Source organism: Prorops nasuta, unplaced genomic scaffold, assembly GCF_024137725.1.
Source record: "Prorops nasuta isolate Cenicafe-Biocafe unplaced genomic scaffold, Cenicafe_Pnas_1.2 PNAS00001, whole genome shotgun sequence".
Classification (NCBI taxonomy): domain Eukaryota; kingdom Metazoa; phylum Arthropoda; class Insecta; order Hymenoptera; family Bethylidae; genus Prorops; species Prorops nasuta.
The window spans coordinates 14,244,130-14,257,461 of NW_027116798.1; the positions used below are offsets into that span (position 1 = coordinate 14,244,130).

General features: G+C 32.4%; 1 protein-coding gene across 1 annotated transcript in view; it reads right to left on the reverse strand.

The window, feature by feature from the left end:
- Positions 1-13,074, reverse strand: part of stw (straw) — a 234,711-nt gene extending 221,637 nt beyond the window's left edge. The window contains exons 1-2 of the mRNA XM_066726085.1: positions 13,044-13,074; positions 12,624-12,981 (exon numbers count right to left, since the gene is read on the reverse strand). Coding sequence (XP_066582182.1) covers positions 12,624-12,981; positions 13,044-13,074 — 389 coding nt within the window. The remainder of the gene's footprint in view (positions 1-12,623; positions 12,982-13,043) is intronic.
- Positions 13,075-13,332: the final 258 nt, after the last annotated feature.

Genomic DNA, 13,332 nt, shown 5'->3' on the forward strand with positions numbered 1-13,332 from the left:
AGTAGTAGAAATATCATAGAAATATCTTACATATTCGTCTTGTTCGTGATCCAAAGCAAGACTGCCTGAAAGACGAATGTAAGATATTACGATTATATTTCAGTCAAAATTAAGATCTTTCTAAGATCTTACGATTATAGTTCAAGTCAAAATTAAGATCTTTCTAAGATCGATGTTTTGTACGCGGGTTCCTCTTAATATGAAGTTTTTAAAATGATACATAGTACTCTGTGATACTTTGTGGAATATCTTTTTTCGAATGAAATTAATACAAACATATTATTTTGTCATTGCTGAGAATCAAGTTATCAGGATATATTGGGCTAGAAATAGTAAAAACACTATTGAAATGGAGTTTAAATAAGATAAATGTGTATGGACCATCATTTTATTCAAATTCCACATTTCCATATGGGAAAGGCATACGTTATTTAAAAAATCTAGGAAATTGAAAACAGAATGCCAAAGGAGTAGAGGCTTCTATAGAATTAATTGGAATATATCATAGTTAATATTAAATAGAAGCCAGAAGTATGATATCAGTTTGTCATAGAAAGACTTATAATGCAAAGTTAATGTTGAGAGTTAATCCTAAGGAAAAGATGGAAAAATGAAAAAATTTGGAAGCCAATTTTTGATAGTGAAATGGTAGCAGGCTATTTTGCGCATAAACTCGTTGAAATGTAATTAAAATAAATAATAAATTTAATAATAAAATCATATCTAGAAATGTAATAATAAAAAGAATTCATTTTTTAGTATTCTATATGTGATGGGGCATACCGTGCCTAAATTTGGGAAACTGAAAACAGTATTGGGATTGGCGGTCGTGATGTCACCAACGAAATATGGCCGAAAAGATTAAGTCATTTGTCATTAGTATTAAGGTTTATAACTACATACTATTGCAATTATACAGTACAGACTACCTACTCTTTTTAATACTCATTTCGCCACCAGTTGGCGTATCAAGGAATAGCCAAACCCAATGCATAACAAATAGAGGCTTCTAATGCATTCATTGACATAATTCCTAGTTTATAATTATGAAAAGAAAATAAAAATGATCCTAGTTTACTGGAAAAGTACCTATAATTCAATGTTAATGTTGAGAAGTAGCACCTATGAAAAAGGTAGAAAAAAAGGTGAATTTAGAAGCTAATCCTTGAAAGTGAAAGGCTTCAAGGTGATTTGGGTATTAACGGGATCCCTCACGCCTTCTTTATCGACAGTACAAGTCAATAAACAATTAGTCTAATAAAATTCAAATGCGAAGCAAATTTAACAATCGGGCGTTTGTTGGACAATGTACCAGTCCTAACGAGTCAAATGAACTTAAAAACACTCAAATTAGTTGAAAAATAACGCTGTACCATTGTGTCGCGTTCTTGAAAAGAGGTTACTTTTGGTTATTTCCACTTCAAGAACGCGGGACAGTGGTGCAGCGTTATTCTTCATCCGATTTGAGTTTTTTTAAGCTCGATTGACTCGTTAGAATTGGCACCTTGTCATAAAGAAGCCCGTTTTTGCAATTTGCTTCGCATTTGACTTTTATTAAACGAATTGTTTATTGACTTGTACTGTCGGTGAAGCTCGCGTGAGGGATCCCGTTAACGGGATCCCTCAAGCCCTCTGTAGCCAACATTACGGAACGAAAAACGACGGAGAATTGTCCATCGCTATTTTTCGAACGATTCCATTGTTTTAGGGCTTGTTGGAATCGTTAGGACTCACACCTTGTCATAAATAAAGCGGTATTTTTCAAAAAACGTAACAAACATAAAATTGTTTAAAAATTCGCATTAATAATATTTAAACGCAAAACAAATTGAAAAATCGGGCTTCTTTATGACGAGGTGCCAGACCTAACGATTCCAACAAGCCCAAAAACATTGAAATCGGTTGAGAAATAGAGCCGTACCATTGTCCCGCGTTTTTGAGGTGGACGAAAACCAAAAATTTTTAGAAAGGAAGCTAGCTTTCCGCCCCTCACGCGACTCACGCTAACGTGTTCCCCCACTCCAGCACCGAAACTTACTGCGAAGCTTTCCTTATATTTACACTACTCCCCTATCTGTAGCTATACATATATAAATACCGTTAAAATAACTATGAGAACATTTTATCAAGCCAAAATAATGAAAGAACTAAAAATACAATTATCATTTTAAAATAAAATTGTAGAAAAGGAGATTTCATAATGCTTGAAATATAAAGCATACGGCGAAACGCGGGACAATGGTACAGTCGTATTTTTCAATAGAATTTGATGAGACTAGTCATAACTAAAGCCGTTCTTCATGGAGATTGTCTTAAAGAGCTCGCTTTTTCGATAAAGTTTATAGTTTTCCAGTTATGAACGATTGAAGATGGACGTGCGCAACAGCTGATCTACGCGAGAGAAGAAATATGTATTTGTGCGCCGTGCAACTTCAATCGTTCATAGCTGAAAAACTATAAGATTTATCGAAAATGCGAGCTCTTTAGACAATCTACATGAAGAATGGCTTTAATTATTACTAGTCTCATCAAATTCTGTTGGAAAATACGACTATACCATGTTCCGCGTTTCGCCGTATGTCTTATATTTCAAGCATTAGGAAATCTCCTTTTCTACAATTTTATTTCAAAATGATATTTGCATTTTTAGCAATTTCATTATATCGGCGAAATGAAATGTTCTCAGCATTATTTTAACGGTATTTATATATGCATAGCTACAGATAGGGGAATAGCGTAAATATGAGAGGAAAGTTTCGCATTAAGTTTCGATGCTGGAGTGGGGGAACACGTTAGCGTGAGCCGCGAGAGGGGAGGAAGCCTAGCTTCCTTCCTAAACATTTTTGCTTTTCGTCCACCTCAGCAACGCGGGACAATGGTACGGCTCTATTTCTCAACCGATTTCAATATTTTTGGACTTGTTGGAATCGTTAGGTCTGGCATCTCGGTATAAAGAAGCCCGCTTTTTCAATTTGTTTTGCGTTTAAATATTATATTAATGCGACTTTTTAAACAATTTTGTTTTTACGTTTTTTGGAAAATACGGCTTTATTTATGACAAACTGCGAGTCCTGACGATTCCAACAAGCCCAAAAACATTGAAATCGTTTGAAAAATAGCGCTGGAAAATTCTCCCTCGTTTTTTGTTCCGTAATGTTGGCTACAGAAAGCTTGTGGGATCCCGTTAAGAAGATCCACGATCAAAACAACTGGAATTAAGGAAATATCAAATATAGGGAATGAACAATTTCACTATTCATAAAAATATTTAGTTTATTGCGGTTAATGGTGCTAAAAACTTAGTTTTTTTTTTAAATAAAAAAATAGAATTTTTTTTCATATAAGATCTAAATTAGTCAGTCTAGATTACCTTCCAAATTTATAAGAGTATTTACTTTTTATTGGCATGAAATTACTTGTTGACGTTTGCCATAGAGCGCTATAATCTCAATTTTTCAAAATTATTTAAAAGAAAAAAAATATTGTTTAAAAATTTTTTTTTACGAATTTTCAAAAACTGACTATGTAGCGCCCCTAAACACACAGAATAGAGTAAATTTTCTCCTGAGTAAAAAAATTATATCTGTAATGGTTTAAAAGAATTTCTTGATTGAAATTATTGCTCGGTAATGGATCCCCTTAAATATTTTAAAAATAATTCAAACGGTTAATGAATATTATGATAAAAGCCTCTAAAAGTGCTAATGTGATAAGAACGAATTACTGTTATACTTTTTATTTTATTTATTCGATTATTAAAATAATAGCTTGAATTGAAGCTTTACATTTCGGAATAATGAAGATGTTCGAAAATCTTTTTTTTTTATTGAATTAGTCGGAATAATGATTTAATTATAATAAAATAACTATATTCTTACAAAACGTTATAAGATCCCACAAGCAGCAAGCTTCGCCTGTAAAAAACGACGGTAAGGACACAAACCGTCTAGCGTAAACAATAAAATAAAATAAAATTGCTTAATTAAAAAAAAGTAGTGAAATCCAAATATTAGGCAGGTATATATTTGACCGTAGTAAAATTTTAAATATCGACAAAAATATTGTAGCACAAAAAAGTAACTTGTCGAGCCCGTTATATGGAATGGCATTAAATAGCCACATTTTTAAGGTAGAAGTCTAGTAAATCGACCGGTTTTGCAGGGTATTCTTCGGGAATTTTTTTTACCTACCTAACTGAAATGCAAAAAATCTGAAAATTTTATGTTATTAATACTATATTGAATTATACAAAAATATATTTTTTTTAATTTTTACGATATTTTAATTAAATTACATGGGTTCAAAGTAGGTGAAAAAAAACATGTGCTGCTGGCCCCTGAGGTATCTTCAGTTTGGGTAATCGGAAACAAAAGAGTGCAACGGATTATTGTTCAGGATGATTGCCATTCTGGCCGGAACTAGAAAAAATTAATTTGGTTGAAAAATAACAAAATAGTGGACTTCGAAAAAAAAGGTATAATTTCTTTAGTGTAAATTGGGCGGTAACTTAAAAATAATGGATGAAAAGAATGATTCTAGTTCCGGCCAGAATTACAGATGTGTAGAACAATCTTTAAAAATTTCAGTTCGATCGGTTCAATAGAAAATCTGTTATGCCCCGGATCAACCGAGAAAATGAGGTTTCGAGAAAAATGCGTTTAAAGTTTGGCTAACAGAACTTTCATCCTCACACTAATCGTCGATCCTCGGTGCGTGCAACAAGCTTTAGGTCTCTACATACGTGTCAAACGCGGGTATATCTGGTTATATTCTTTCGTATATCAATAGGTATACGAAACTTCAAGAAAATATAAAGGTAATGAGTCATAAAAGTGAGGAATAACCGTTAGCAACTGTAGCGCAACTAACAGCATTCAAATATGCGGCGCTCTCGAATATATGTTATATCTTTGTTAATATTTTGAATATCAGTTTAAAATTTATACACCATATTCTTATGTTGGTATACTATCGAAATATGAAAAAAAAAAAATTCGACTCAAACAACTGGACTACTACCTTAAATTACAAGAAGGAACGTTTGTATTATAAGATATCGACTTAAGTATGAACTGTTGTGGTTCGTTCGCAGATTCACGAAAAACTCAAGAAATTTTTGTATAATAGAGATTTATTATGGAGTATTACAATTTCTCTCTTAAGTTATACAATATGTTGTCCAAGAGTTATGAGCTAGTTAATAGTGTATTAAAAAGGCAGAGGATTGCCTAGAAAAGTTTAAGAGGTAGGAGGACTGAAGGTCCTAAAAGATTCGACTGGTTCCTCTTAACAGTAGACTCGAACTGATTTCTGGGGCTGCACATTTGGGGCTCTTACCCTCAAAGTGCAACGTCAAACATTACCTTATATGGTAACATTTATGGGTCCCGATGGTCAAATGCGTCATTGTTCTAGAACGTTCGACTGTCGTCGAAGTGCATTGGCCACGTGTCGGGACTTAGCCTTGGCGACAATGTGAATGAACTGCGTCAAGCGGTTCGTGTTACACAGGAATTTGTCGCTTTTAGGAGTATTTCTCCTTTACAATAGAGCTAATGATATTTTAACATATTTATAATGGGTTTTGATTTACTGACTATGTTTTTAAATGATAATGTTAATAATAATATTAATAATGTAATGTTTATGGTAGTAAGAGTTATGTATGCTTATTCTGTATACATAACAGAACAATATGGGCCCGACAGATAACATTTTTGTGTTACTATTTTTCTGCTCAAAATTTTAACTTTTGCCATTGTAAAAATATATACTTGCATCACAATATAGGAATAAAATAATTTTTTTAATTAAAATATTTTACTATATTATTTATGCTAAACGATTTAGTACTTTTTGTCTCTTTTTACACGCGAAGTTCATTTTTTGTGTGATTTATTAAACCAGAGTTAAATTACTCTCTAGTTGAGTGAATTTTCACTTTCATGAATTATGTACTTATGGCCGATAGTTCATTTATTTAATTTATTTAACAATTAAGTGTTGAATATAAAATTATCCTGTGAAATCTTAACCTAAGTGGTCTTCGGAATCTTGGAATCTATGGAAATATGTGGCGAACATGAAACCTACTCGTTATTACTAATAATTGCAATGAAATTTATGATTAATGCACTAAGTAGTACTGTAATATGATTGAAATTTTATAATTTCAAATGCCGTACTATTTATATTATTGGGGCTTTTTCTGCCAAAAAGGCCATGCCCTTGTCTACTTCAATTTTTTAGATAAAATAGTTTTCGGCATCTTAAAATTTTTAGTTGAAATATCTATTTTTTAACGCGTTCGCGACGTTGTGACCCACCGGTGGATCAACCTTGTTATTGCTTATGGATTTGCGTGTCCACCCACCCCCCCCGATGTGGGTCACGAATTTAAATATTCAAGAAAGCGAAACATAATAGAATATAGCATTTATTTGTATTTAATCAGTTAAGCGCGTTGGTCATGTATACGCGTAAACGCTTGATTTTATTCCGTACACTGCGAAGGGTTTTTAAACATAAATTCGTCGACCTCGCGAACGTATTAATGCTGTTAGGCTTTCTTGTAAACTCCAAAAAGGCCGGTCTAGAATCAAGACTGAAATAGAAGGATGTGTAAAATTTTATTTAATATTTTGCAAAAACTTTATCATCATGTTTACGAAATGACTCTAGGGAGGCTTTTCTTTATCTTTTTTGCCTACTGAGAGAGAGAGAGAGAATCTATATCCGTTACGAAAACTGAGCTAATACTTCAAAGTTCTGATGAAAATTACATTGAAACTGTTTCAACGTCATTTTTTATAGTTTTTATTATATTATAGCAGTGATGTGCATTTTATTATTTTTCTATTTTATTCAAGTTATATAAAACTAGAAAAGTTATCTCTTTAAAATTAGTCCTGGTGCAAACCGTTGTGATTATTACTTCCTTTAACACAAGTACTATAGTCATAGAAGGCATTTAACCCATTTACGACCAAGACGGTCGATTGTAGTCTATGTTTTTGTAGCGAAATTTCAGGTGTTTAACGAAGTAGTAGCTGGATCTATGGTATGATTGTTTATGTTTGGTGTGCTTAATCAGAATCCGGGCTCAAAATTCAAAAATGTTGACTATAAATTAAATACGTCGGTTTTTTTGCAAAAAAATGTCGAAAAATTTGTAATTTTCAATGTTTTTGATTCTTTTTACCTATAAAACGCATAAATCTATGAAGTTTTGATCAACCATCAGTGAAGATTTTTCCCGAAGTTTAACGTTGAATTTTTACCTACATGCTTTTTTGTCAAAATAGGCGGTAAAATGCAAAATAAAAAACAAAAAATTGACTTTTTATGTATTAATTTATTTCTTGAACACTGAAGGCCTACATAAAAATTGATGCGGAATAAAAATGTCTTAGAATTGTTTAGAGAATACTCTTAAATTTTTATGGAGTTTTTGGAGACATTATTTGAATATATTAATATCGCGATTTTTGAAAAAATCTTATCTCCAAAAAATTTGAGAGTATATTTAAATCAATTCTAAGATATTTCGCTTCTACGACAATTTTATTCAACCTTTCAGTTTTCAAGAAAAAATTAATATGAAAAAATCCATTTTTTTGCATTTTATGGGCCATTTTGGTAAAAAAAGCATGTAGGTAAAAATGGACCGTTAAACTTCAGGAAAAAATGCACTGATTTTTCATCTAAATTTCATAGATTTATGCATTTTATAGGTAAAAAGAATCAGAAACATTGAAAATAACAAATTTTTCGAAAATTTTTGCAAAAACACCGCCATTTTATATTTATGGTCAACATTTTTGGATTTTGAGTCTGGATTCTCATTAAGCTTACCAGAAAACATGAAGAATTATACCTTAGATCCAGTTACTACTTCGTTAAATACCTGAAATTCAGCTACAAAAACAGGCTACAATCGTCCGTCTTGGTCGTAAATGGGTCAAACACTTTCTATAACTTGTAACGGGTGGGCCAAATTTACTCCAATCGAACCCAAACCAATTTTTAAGTGAAGGGGGAGAATATGAATAAAATAAACTGTTAAAAATAAGACAAGTACTTCATTGCAAAAAATACGGAACGGGAAGATATTGGGCAGAAGTAATACAAAGCAAAAGGGTCGCCCTGCCGGATTTCACGTACACTTATTATACAAAGCAGTCATACGTAGAAGTAACAATCAAGGGACGCGAGAATTTCATCGAAGGGAATAATTATGGGACGGAATTATGAATCATGAAGGTTCGGGACGAGGGGTAGTATTCGGTAGATAAGGAAAAATGCTCGGGAAAGGGATAGTGCGTATTAAGGAATAATTTCACTCCCGAATCCCGCAAGCACAAACACTATTTCCACGTGGATTACTTTTCCTCGTTGATAATAGCAAAATAATTCGGTATATAGCTCAGTTAACTCTCGACTATTCGGGAAGATAATAATATGCGACTTTCCTAGTCAACGGTACGGTAGGGAGTCGTCCTCATCCCATCTTTCTCCTTTTTTGTATCCTGATCAAGCTTCCATTCCTTCGTTCCCTCCTAATCCAATAAATTCTGATCTTCTTACTCGGCCTATGATTGATCCAATCAATATTCCTGATCGATCCTGGTTCGATAATGTTCCTCGGATTTAGGCCCAAGTAATAGCAGTTGGCGATCCTCCTTACCATAAGTTGGCGTCCCTGCTAGTGGATTGGCGCAGAGTACAAATTCGCTGGTATTCTATGTGCTTTCTAAGGCTTACGAGAGGAGGAATAATTGGGAGGAGGAGAGGGGATAATACTTACCAGATTATATCAGAAGCATTCATCAAATCACACACTTAAAATTAACACTTTTACGGAATGTAAGGTGGCACTAAGGGGGAGGGGGACGAATATGCTTCGTAACGTTTCACCACGTTACAAACTATAGTACCTATTTCAACCAGTTAATTGAGTTTGACGAGTATACTCGTCATAAGAAAAAACAAAAAAATTGTGTTAAGACAAATATATTAATCATGGACTGCTTTTTACGACAAAATAAATATATAAATAGTTTTGTTTTTTTGATGACTTAGTTAATTGGTTAAAGGAAGTAATAATCACAACGTCATGCACCAGGACTCATTTTAAAGAGAAAGCTTTGTAGTTATACATAACTTAAATAAAATAGATGAAAAATAAAATGCATCACTACTACAACATAACAAAAGCTATAAACAAAATGAAGTTTAAACAGTTTCAATGTAATTTTCATTAGAACTTTGAAGTACTGGCTCAGTTTTCGTAAAGGATTTAGATTCAGTAGGCAAAAATGGATAATAAAAGCTTCTCTAGAGTCATTTTGTAAACCAGATGAAAAAAAATGTTGCAAAATATTAAACCCACAAAAAACAGACTTCGCCTGTAAAAAAAGGCGGCAAGTACATAAACAATCTAGCATAAATAATATAGTAAAATTATCCAATTAAAAAAAGTAATGAAATTCAAATATTAGGCAAGTGTATTTTTTCACCTTAGCAAAAGTTACATTTAAAAAAAAAAACAAACAAAAAAGGTACTTACCGGGTCCGTAATGTCCATGCACAGTGGGAAATTGAATCGTGTGTGAGATTCAGCTATAGCGTAGTACAGCAAATTTCATGTTGAAATACAGAGTGAAGTTAGCCGAACCACAGACGATTCTATTTCTCACTGTGCATGGACATTACGGGCCCGGCAAGTAACTTTGTTGTTCCTTTTTTTTTTTCAAAAATTTAACTTTTGCTAAGGTGAAAAAATACACTTGCCTAATGTTTGGATTTCATTACTTTTGTTAATTGGATAATTTTACTATATTATTTATGCTAAATGGTTTATGTACTTGCCGCCTTTTTTTACAGGCGAAGTCTGTTTTTTGTGGGATTTCATAACGTTTTGTAAGAGTATAATATTTAAAACATTAAATAATTCTTTTAATTTTTCTACAGAATTTAAAGAAAATTTCCACACTTCTCATTTTTTGAAACAGCAGCGTTTAACTAATAAAATAATATATATTAACATTGAAAAAATATCACAGTCAACACATTGAATTTATTGATATTTTTAATGCATTCTGCATAAATGAACTTCATAATTAATGCCCCGGCTACTTGTTTAATGTTTTCAGTTTCACTATAATAAAAGTTTGATTAAATTTTTCATAATCAATAAACATACTTTCAACATATAAAAATAATTAAGTAAAATGTATGTTTTAATTAATTTACATTTTCTGTTTATCAACATTTGACTTTTACCAACATCTGACTTTGTGAAACTTCAGTAACTCCATCAGCTGCTTGAGATGATACAGGGGCAAAACTGGATAAGCAACTCGTAAAGCTTTGAATAAGCTACAATCAAGCATATAATCAAAGCTGACATTGTCGTTTTGCATACCACGTTTCTTTTTATCCCCAATTATTGTCACATTTATGCTGCTAACTCTAGACAAAGGAGACATAGGAAATACATTGGCGAGTCGTCTTTATAACATTTCCTGTGCCAGAGTCCTCAGATGTTCACTTCGCAAGTTGTTACACACTTTTGAAACTGGTCGGATTTCTGGTGCTGCAAAATGGAGTGGAAACATTAATTTTTGGACTGAGTTTCAATTGAGAATAAACGTGAATTTTTTCATCCATACCAATGACCAGTATACTGCCTTTGGTCTAGAATACTAGCAAAGGTAACAGAGGACAACATTCAGCAGTTATTAGCTCAATTTTACAAAATTTCATCCAATGAATCTCATCCTTAAATTATGGCTGAGCTATGGGCGACGTTTCTCTGAATATTGGCTTATTCTTACGTTGCCAATCTTTCAATGCTTTCATCTTTGCCTATTTCAAATATCAGAATGCAGGAGTGAAAAGCCCAATTTTTGACTAAACTCCAATAGTCAGTGTGTGTGCGAACCTTCCTCCTTGGATTTTTAATTCAATTGTACCAAATGTATTTAAGTCAAAGCGCTAGTATTACTGTTTGCTATAATACACTTGCACAGTGAATGTAAAATACTAAATGATAATATTATGAGTAAACCTAAAATCCAATTTATCATTTAACAATCTCAATCCTCAATGAAAATAAATATCTGAAGTAACATGGAGCATCTCAGTTACTTACCAGTATTTGATGTTGCCCTATCTCCATTTTCTTTAGTGCTTGGTGACCTTACTTCCTTGAGACTAAAGATCTGAAATATTTGGTGTCTTTGCATCTTTTGTAAACATCTATTATCGTATAATTAGCTTAAATCCAAACACTAGTCAACTTGTACTCAACGTAAATGAAGGTTCATCGGAATGCTTCATATTTTCCAAAAAAGCACTATTATAATTTAATCTGAAATATTTGTTCGCATATATGGTATAACCTATCGAACAATTGAAATCCATATCAGTTTAAGATAAAGAGAAAGTTGAACATAAATTTTATTAATGATTTCCACACCTGGAAGTCGAGCATATGATTATTAAATACCTTAATAATTTCTTTTAATTAAAATCCTCCTGATAATGACCGATGCATATTAATGTTGAAAGTATACTTCTCATTGGCACAGATTTGTAAATATTAATATTATTTAATCCAGTCAGCTCTATCCTCATCAATGAAAATTAAAATTTTCTGTCTTAATTTAATCTGAAAAAGAAATATCTCTCACAAAGTATACTATATCCTGTATTTTAAAGTATAATGTTATACTTATCTAATTCGCGATTCCTTCTGTCACTGTTAATTGAATTTATTTGTGATTTTAGAAATTTAACAGATGCAATATCGCAACACGATGAATAACCTCACTGCATTAAATAAAAGTAATCTCACATTACAATTTACAGTTCAATATAGTCGCCGAATTAATTACCGATTATATCGATTTTAATATTTTTAATTGACAGTTCACATTAGTTCACAACCATATATAGTTTGATCGATGAGTATATTATGTTGGAAGCATTGTGAAAATGACGTCATTTTTCTTAGCGACCAACTTCAGCCCAAGACATACATTCTGGCTGGAAAAGAAGAAGATTATGGAGAAAAATCTGAATTTCGATATAAAGAGCTAACCTAATATGAGATCTCTGGATTGCATTAACCGATTTTCATGTTTATGGTCTCAAATGAAAGCACGTTCAAAACCAGTTTAGGAAAAGCTTTAGTTAAATCATGACAATAGATCATTCACGGAGATAAATTGATTTGAAAATTGGGACGGCCAAACTTACTGTATAAGTTACACGGTAGCGTCGGCGGTATAGACATTTAATTATCTACTACTTTTATATGTAATTGCCGTCGAGACACTACCGTGTCTCTTGATAATATTTTAGGCATCCTTCTATCTCAACCTCGATTCTGGATCGACCATTTTAAAAGTTTAACAACGCTATACCGTAGTCAAAAGTATGCATTTTAAGAAAAACTTTAAGATGCCGAAAATTATTTTATCTCAGAAATTAAAGTTGGCAGATGAGGTGGCCCTTTTAACACAGATTGCCCCTTATTATATGAAATAGTATTTCAAAATAATCATAAAGTTGCTTGAATCCAAATAATATTTGAATTAAAAATTATGTTTACTTACGCTCCCAGTACAGTGTAGTATTCAAGCGTAAAATGGTAATAACAAATCCTGGATGGTTCATTTTCACGGCAAGCACGCGCACATTCATCTGGTGAAGATAACGAAGGATTTCTACGAAGCTCGGCAGTAGCACGCTCACTATAATCTAATGGTCTTGTTCTAGGAGGTCTAACAGTCACTCCCCGACTACCTAGATTGTCAATGCCGCCGAAACCACTTCTAAATATACCAGTATTTGGATGCGTTTGGACTAAGCCATGCCCAGAAGAGAAATAATTGGACTCTTGATTGAAAATGTTGCTAGTTTTTATGGCCGGACTCCAATATGAAGAAGATGCTGATTGATCAGAGGTTATATCTGAAAATCACAAAATAAATTTTATATTAATAAAAGAATTAAAATGTCTCTCTTTAATTTACATATGTAAATCAAACATAAAACTATTATCATTGTACTACAAAATTAAATTCAAGATGGATAAAAAAGTATACTTTTTAATTATAACAGATATAATTAATTAAATAAAAATAAACAAGTCCAATGCTATGATATCCTCAAGCTGACCAGCAGAACATGAAGCATGTCTTACTCTTATAAAGGGTTTCATAATGGTTGGTACCAAGAAACACTGTATACCGACATTACAGGGTGGTTTTACGCAGTGAATTCTATCTACAGAAACTTGAACCTTTTCATAAGTCTGTGACT